Consider the following 8375-nt stretch of genomic DNA (forward strand, 5'->3'; position numbering starts at 1 on the left):
TCATTACCGATGGCTGGGCCTTAAATAAAACATTCCAACTCCAATCCATTCTAAATACATCTACATTCTGTGAATACTTATTGCATTTAATTGATACCAATATGCTTTATTTTATTGTGTTAAATCAAAATAGGTAAGTAATTGAATTAAACTATTTTACAGACTTTATCGTGGTTATTTATATATTTTTTTCTGGAGACTGTTTTTATTATATTATGTTTTATACATAGATTTTAAATAATTAGCTTCTCACAAAAAATAAAATTAAAGGAGAAAATACTAAAATTTGTTTAATAATAATAAAACTTAAAGGAATACAGTAATACTGTATAGGTTTTTGTGATGAAATTACATATACTTATAATAATATTATTTTAAAATAAATCTTAATATAACAGTGCGGCTGAAATACTAATTTACAAATACTATTAGTCATTTGCAGATCAATCCCTTTTCAATCATAGCTTATATTGAGTATTTGACAAGAGTCTAGTGACTAGACCTTCAACGGCTACTATCACAAATAATATAAAAATAAGCGTATGGTGTATGTTTATCATCGACAGAGGTCGGTATCGTCATCGTTGGCGGCACATGGAGCGTCTGGTGCGGCCAAGAACAATTTACCAGTCGCACATGCACAAAGTTGGTACACTTTTATGCCTCTTATACCCTTTTGAGGCTTTTCCGTAATAGAAGCTTCTTTAAGATTGTTGATCACTATATTTGGCGAATCGATTTTTATCTGTAATAAGAAATAATTTATTAATAAGTATGAGATAAATAATAATAATATGAAAATATAATAAAAATGATCACACTCCTGGGCACGGGCCGCACGGCTATTATTACATAGGGTAAGATGAGGGTAAGCAGTAAGCATGTTGCGACGGCTGACAAGTTTTGCGTCGCGACGTGCGTCACGTGACGGAAGAAGCGGTGCGTGAAGTGTTCCGACATGCGACGAAAGAGTCTACTTTGGTATTGGCGATGTTAAAGGTGAAAATACAAACTTTCCTATACATCGACATATTATTATCATGTTTGATCATTTAGCGATGCGCACAACGCCGCGTCTGTACAAAATATAAATGAGCCCACCTATCCGTGTAGTACCTTTGATGCGGTTTAGTCTACGTTAAAATCCTATATATTTTTTGCATATTGAATATATTATATACTACATTCTTGCATATGGAACATTCTTCACCAATATGGAGAATGAATGAATATGTTTGATGGGATTGAACTGGTGACTCTAGTTCCACCGGTCCATCGCATACCGTTGAGTTATCGCTGTATATTACTTTACCACTTCACGTAATAAAGGTAAATTTATAATACCATAAATTTGTTTACTACGAATTAATTTTTAAACGCAGTTACAGTTTATAAATCATTAAAATTTAACTCGCGCGTAGAGCTGTTTAGTTAGAGCGTTGAGCGTGGATGCTCAAATGGTGAATCGCAAAAGCTTTCAGTCTATCGCGAGAGTATGTGGTGCAGTGCAACAAATTTAATATAATCTGAAAAACTATTTCTTATTACGCAATTGTTTTTTATAAATAATATTTTGTCACTGAAATATTAATATTTCTGTAATTAAAATAGGTATCTATGGCATTTATAGATATCACAAAATATACTTATTTACGTATTGAGAATTAGGATTTGTCAAACATTTGTGTTTATATAAATAAATATAAGGACCTGTCTTCTTATATTTGACATCATGCTATGACTAATAGGAACGGAGCATTCATAAAATATTTTTTTTATTTTTGAGATCTTCCGTTGCTTGCGCTGCGTAAACGGTTAAAGTTATGCAATAATCATGTAAGTTAAAATTGTTCCTCTTACAAAGTTCTAAACAATATATTATAAAACAACGTTCACTGCCGTATTTGCCTGTCTGAATGCGAAAAACTCAAAAATATCCCGACGCATTTCGAAAAAATTTGGTATGGACATAGTTTGAGAATTTGGGAAGGGCATACGCTTCTTCCTATCTCCGGAAAATAAACATTGGGACTTTTCCCTGACAACTATTTCACATGAGCGAAACCACGAGGTAAAGCTATATTTCATAAGAAACAACCACTTGGGCCACCACCAAGTGGGCATGGCGAAGTCTTTATGGAGATGTTGATAATTTTAATAAAACTAATGTGTCAAAGTTAACGCTAGATTGGCCTTATCCTAAATCAATAATGATTAATGGTCATACTTACAGCACCAACAATAGAGTTTAATTTAATATCATTTTGAGATGTTAAGTCTATGCCTCCCGCTCTACTCTCGAAGTGTATGGATTGTGGCGCCCTGAGGTCTAGTCGCCTTGTTAATGACTCCAATCTGAAAACATTTACAGTAATATAAAGTAAATCCTTTGATTAAATTGCAACATATTACTACTTAACATAATTTAATAATAAAAGAACGAACAATAAACAGGCAAACGTTTTATGAAATGTTACGAAACGGGCTATCTTTGGTAACACTACCTTATAAGATCTATTATAGAAATAATAATTATTTATGCATTTTTACTTGCTTATAAAACTACATACACACAATTTAACTACTGTGTATTATGAGTTGCTGATTTTAGTCTAGCTAGGATTCGATGCAGTATTTTTGATGTTTTGTATAAGATGTCAATTTTGTATAGAATAGCTATAAATTCTATGTTTTTCATTATGATGTATTCGTAGATGGCGGTCACAGACGATTTAAGTGATTTACTTTATTGTTTGGTTTATTTTAAAAAAGGAAAACGGGCAACTCACTGCAAATCGAATCCTGGTGGAGCTCTTACGAACGGTACTTGGACCGCATTCTTGACGACCAAACCTCCGACGCCATCCACCGCAAACGTATCAGCGAAAACCCGCACTTCATCACGAGATGCATGAAACACGTTCATACCTCGAGAATCCCTGACATGGAAAACTTGCCCACTAAATTCTATATTATCCCGTTCTGGAATGAAATTAAAAATATAATTTAAGTGGTAGACCGGCGTTATATTTGTAAGTATTACTTAGTTAAATCTATACTATTATATAAAACTGAAGAGTTTGTTTGTTTGTTTGTTTGAACGCGCTAATCTCAGGATCTACAGGGCCAAACTGAAAAATTCTTTTTGTGTTGGATAGCCCTTTGTTCGTGGAGTGCTATAGGCTATATATCATCACGCTATGACCAATAGGAGCGGAGCAGTAATGAAACATTTTGCAAAGACGGGGAAAATTTATTAGTTTTGAGAGCTTCCGTTGCGTGCGCTACGTAAACGGTTAAAGTTATGCAACAATGATGTAAGACGGGATTGTTCCTCTTAAAAAGTTCTACAAAAATATATTATAAAAGAAAGTTGCATCTGTCTGCCTGAACGTATTAAACTCAAAAACTACCCAACGTATTAAGATGAAATTTGGTATGGAGACAGTTTGAGACCCTGGGAAGATCATAGGCTCCCGGGAAAACATATAGCGTGACTTTTATAAAGGAAAACTTTAGCCCGAAAAACTTTTATAACGCGGGCAGAGCCGCGGGCAAAAGCTATAATAACTATATAAAGTGTGTCATGTAATGTTTTGTATAATAATTATATTTTTTTAAAATTGTACCATTACCATTTTAGTAAGAACTATAAATTTAAATGATGATTATTATGAAGCACAATAATTGTATGTCGGATTATGATGTACGACCCGGTTGAAAGCGAAATTCTTTTGGTGCTATAATGCATTTTCGTATAAACTCCCGTCCACTTTTTGTGGTTATTTTGCGGTTTGAATGTGTTCTATACCATTTTAATTCACTCGACTGTATAATTACCCCATTTATTCGCGGTTGCATTGTTTTAACTTACTTATTAGCAGCTTGGAATGTGGCACTCCGTGATGGTCGGACACTTGTACCGAGAAGTTCCGATGCGATTGAAAGCTAATAGGGTGCGCTGGTTGCGACGTGATTGTGGACGCGACCAAGTTGTCTGTCACCCACGAGTGTCCTTCCAGCTGAATACCTCCCTTCACTATTTTAATAGGACCGATGCCATTCTGCAAGTAAGTTGCGTTAATTGATACAAGTGACTCCGCTTGGGTGATACAATTTTTGATAAAAACGTCTACCATTTTTTCTGATATTATATTCATAAGTAAGGAATACTATTACGAAATTTTGACAAATAATTCTATTAGTTATTAAATACCGAGCGGTATGGCTTTCAGCTGAATTGTAATATGAGATTAATACATAATTTAAATAAATATTATATTCATCGTACCATACTTAGCTTCAATGCACTAACAATCCAGAGAGTCAATGCCACGTTTAAAAATATTAATATCATAAGAAAAATAAGAATGCCATAAAGCGTGTTTCTTCTCCATCCTTTAATGAATGTAGCTGGCATACATGTTTTGTTATTTTTATGATCAACAGGAACATTTTCCGGTACATCTGTCGGTGTACATTCCCACCCGCGCATGACCCCGGCTCTGGCGTCCGCAACACTCATTTTATGTAAACTACGAATGAGTTAGCCAATAAAAATTGATGGGACCCTGTAATAAACAATTAAAATTAATGATGATCTCAAGAGTTGTGGCCGGCTCAGGGATTATCTATTTCCCTAACGAATTAAGTCGAATTAGGTATGTGATCTACTTTTAAAGTGCGTATGAAGTTAAAAATAGCTACACACGACACAAATATATATTTTAAGACACTATAACCAACAAAGTAGAACTCATATAAAATCGAAAGGTAGTTCATGTTTAGGAGTAATGCAGGCGAAGCGGGCAGGGCCTCGTCCGAAATAAACACCTGAGCCGGTGCTTTAAAACTTTCATATTCTTTTACTCGTAAAATTCCATATTTACATGACTACACAGTGTACTCGTAAGTAGTGTATGATTTTTCATTTTTTATGTTGCACTTTTGTTACTGCAATATTTGCACCCAAGTACAATATACTCCAACGTGATTTTTCAATTAGTTGGCATGTAATTGAATGAAAACAAGGTAGGAGCGAGACAGAGCTTGCGGATAAAGTACACTGGTAGTGCACTAATGAACGTCGCTGAGAGCGCTCACCGACTAATGAATATTATACAGACGCTTTTCGAAAAATACCTCTTAAATAGGCTCGAAACTATATTTAGTAACATTGTGAAATGTGGTTGATGGCCGATGTCGTTTTGTTTTATTTTCACAGGACCGAAGCAGTGTCTTGATTATTACATTTTTAGTACAGCTTCAGTCGATGCAGCCAGGTTATTTATTTACTGTATTTTACATGTTCAACATAATTTTAGCATATTTAAATAAATTTATTTTTCAGGATTACACAGGAATGTTGTATGCTGGATGCTATTTTCTAATGAACAAAAAAAATGGTTTAAGATCAAAGTAGATAACATTAATAAAGTTCTATCAAAAATTATCTTAATTAATGTTTTAACTGTTTATTACATTATATTTTAATCGGTCATGTATCGTTTTATTGATACATTCTCTGTTACGTTTCTGGTATAGGTTTTCCTTTTTAGTTGCGTTTTTTAAGAGGGCTTACTAAAGATTTAAATCCTTGACTGCTTTACATTATAGATACATGTTTAAAAGTCTGTACGCTTGTCGAGGCATTGTCAGTCAGCTTTTATATGACAATACAATAGGCCACTTTAACCGTGCAAGACGCCTAAGTGCTAAATTCTTTGTACTATATCTACTATATCCTTCATTAAAAACTATATAAAAATGGTTTAGTATTGGTTCTAGAATTAGATGAACTAAAATAATCAGTACTATATTTTGACAGTATTTTTTATATAAATAATGTGCTTTGGTTTTCTACGGTGGTACTAATTATTGTTTTAGACACAAAAATGCTACTCTATTTAATTCCTACAAAGTGCTACCATGGTTATCTGCAGTGAATATACGTGAAGACCTTACGCACTTAACTGAACACAGTTGACGCAATATGTAAGGTGTTTACTGAACTGTCTAATTCGTCTTTAACACTTATGGCTGCCGCTATTTGAAAGATAAACTTTATGACGGCAACACTGAACACATTTTTTTTCCATTTTTATTATGACTTTAAACGTATTAACAGTGGATGAATAAAATATAAATTAAATGATGTAATTTAACGATGCGGGCGGCTGCATCGAGCGTGTTCTGTGACTGAGACTAGATAAATTCATAGGTGGCGGAAGCAACACTCGAAATATCTGGCGTGAAGCGAGGTGAGGCGGCGTGCTCCAGAATATAATATCAGGCGGTGGAGTGGCCCACGCGACTCTCGTCGGACGCCCGGCCTTTGCGTGGCCATGTCGTACCGCCACCGCTCCGTCGCTCCACCGCTCCGCTACCGCGCCATCGCGCCACATCGCGCGGCCCTCGTAATAAACGATTGAGTGCGAAAATAGAAGTGAAACTGCTATAGAGATTTCCACGTAAATACAATTTCGCCGTCTGCAACGTTTTGTCTCTCGCTGGCCGCGATTTTGTTTTATGAATGGCAGTAGGTAGTGCTATCCCGATCGATCTGTTGCCGATGGTTTAAAAATAAATAGCACGCTTTAGTCAGCGTCACCGCTTTATTCGTAAACTATGTTTATATTATATTCGCCGCGTTTTCGTTGCCTCTTTAATGAAAACTTCTAAAATATTCTCAGAACTCACATGACGAAAGTTTATTTTCAATTCGGCGAGTGCAATATTGTTCTCAGTGGTCCAGTATGTAGAGATACAGTAAGTTCACTCGCGTCACGTGCCACGTGTAAGGCGTATTTTTGAGAAGCGAGCTAGCGGCTCCAGCGACACAACAACACTGAGAGCGGTCTGCGCGAGCGACGCCAGTGCCGGTGTCGGTGCCGAATCCACCTCGTTTTGAAGTGCTGCATTTTTAATCAGGCGGCTGTCTCGCGCGGGACATAACTCGGCTACGCTACAATACAGCTGGGCTCCTCTCTATTAGGAATTCTAGTTAACGTTAACGTGTCATTAACCGACGTTCATATAAACTTGTAAATAATTAAAGTGGACGCGACCCTGGCAACGGCAGTTGTTCCTCGCGCGCTCTCATGCGAGTTTGAACTTTCTAAACTGATTTTGAACCTCAACTAGAGATGGTTTTGATTGATGGATAATTCTATTATAAAATACTTATTATAACGTATTATATTGCATGTTGAATCATAGACATAAAAAGTTTAAGTTAGGTTACTGTTATTTAACTCTTAAAACGGTTTAGAGAGCGCTCATACGTAAATTTTAGAATTTAGAGAGGTCTCATATCATCGTATATCAATCACCTAATATCTATTTTATGTTCTGGCTCTTGAAGTAGTAACTGTAACGACTCTGGAAAAGGGAGAGTAAGTAAGAAACGAGGTAGAAGGAAGGAAAGTTATTAGCAATTTCATTAAGGCCTTAGTGTTTGCTTTGCTAGTAAGTAGTCTATCTAATGCACTTCGCTCTCTGAGTTGTTGTTCCCCGAGACCTATACTTGCAAATGCCAGGTGGGCCGAGACCTCTAGCTTCCTAGTTATATAAAGGAGAATAATTATAGTATTTAGGTAGAGATGGAGCAGTAAAACAGCTACTATCAGTTGAAAGGAAACACTAACTGATAGATGAATGAGTATTATAATTGTAAAAAAAATCCTTACATTAAAAGATTTCACCCATAGTGATAGAATAATATATAAACAATAAATGTATAAGTCTACGTCTTACATACAATACATACATCTATGTAGCAACCCCTTTACAGGGGTAGACAGAAGTGAACGCCTCACTGCGACATTTGTACCGCGTGCGAAACATATCAGTTCTGTTTTTGTGTTGGGTTTGGTTGAGTATACGTTTTCCATAAATACATATATATAGCATCACACCTTTTGCCCTGTTCAGAGCTAGGCAGAGGCACACCTTAGCGCGATAGTCCATACATACCGTGGTTCAATACAACTACGTCGTTGAGACAGTCTATTTTTTGCTAACACAAAAGCAAAAAATATAACTGAAAATAAAAGCCGCCTTAAGAACCACTAGTAACCAAAACTATTTAACATACTGGTTACAAATTTTGGAGTCAATGACTAATTTGATTTATTGTAATAGTTAGTAGCAGACTGAATATATGGCTTCTTCTATTTTATATCTGATTGGAAAAAGAAGATGGCAAAGTACAATTAATTTAGTAAGTGTAATTATGTATCTACTTTACTTGTATATTCTGTTATATGATTTTGTATTTACTCTGTTAATGTAAATACGGTGTTTAAATGCCAACAACTCGCAAAATGTTTGGTAGAGGTATTTGTAAGGAAGCGTATATGTATTTATTTATTAAA

General features: G+C 35.4%; 1 protein-coding gene across 3 annotated transcripts; it reads right to left on the reverse strand.

The window, feature by feature from the left end:
• Nucleotides 1-273: 273 nt before the first annotated feature.
• LOC119188330 (delta-sarcoglycan-like) lies at nt 274-6867 on the reverse strand. 3 transcript variants are annotated; one of them, XM_037441630.1, is made up of 6 exons: nt 6700-6867; nt 4292-4571; nt 3875-4064; nt 2790-2982; nt 2232-2355; nt 274-745 (listed from the first exon to the last, which is right to left on the reverse strand). In XM_037441630.1, exons 2-6 carry the CDS (start codon nt 4523-4525, stop codon nt 557-559), a joined length of 930 nt encoding a protein of 309 aa, XP_037297527.1. In that variant the 5' UTR covers nt 4526-4571; nt 6700-6867; the 3' UTR covers nt 274-556. The 3 variants fall into 3 exon arrangements, with proteins under 3 accessions (XP_037297527.1, XP_037297529.1, XP_037297528.1); XM_037441632.1 differs by lacking the exon at nt 6700-6867 and adding an exon at nt 5974-6221; XM_037441631.1 differs by lacking the exon at nt 6700-6867 and adding an exon at nt 5969-6210.
• Nucleotides 6868-8375: the final 1508 nt, after the last annotated feature.

The sequence above is a fragment of the Manduca sexta genome, chromosome 22 (genome assembly GCF_014839805.1).
Source record: "Manduca sexta isolate Smith_Timp_Sample1 chromosome 22, JHU_Msex_v1.0, whole genome shotgun sequence".
In the NCBI taxonomy this organism is placed as follows: Eukaryota; Metazoa; Arthropoda; class Insecta; order Lepidoptera; family Sphingidae; genus Manduca; species Manduca sexta.

Excerpts from the sequence above, each read along its gene's own strand:
- LOC119188330 (XM_037441630.1), bottom strand. The coding sequence starts at position 4,525 with ATGAGTGTTGCGGACGCCAGAGCCGGGGTCATGCGCGGGTGGGAATGT. Across the intron at positions 2,983-3,874 it reads ACATTCCAAGCTGCTAATAA|AACGGGATAATATAGAATTT; the intron begins GTAAGTTAAAAC and ends ATTTCATTCCAG. Across the intron at positions 2,356-2,789 it reads CCACCAGGATTCGATTTGCA|ATTGGAGTCATTAACAAGGC; the intron begins GTGAGTTGCCCG and ends AAATGTTTTCAG.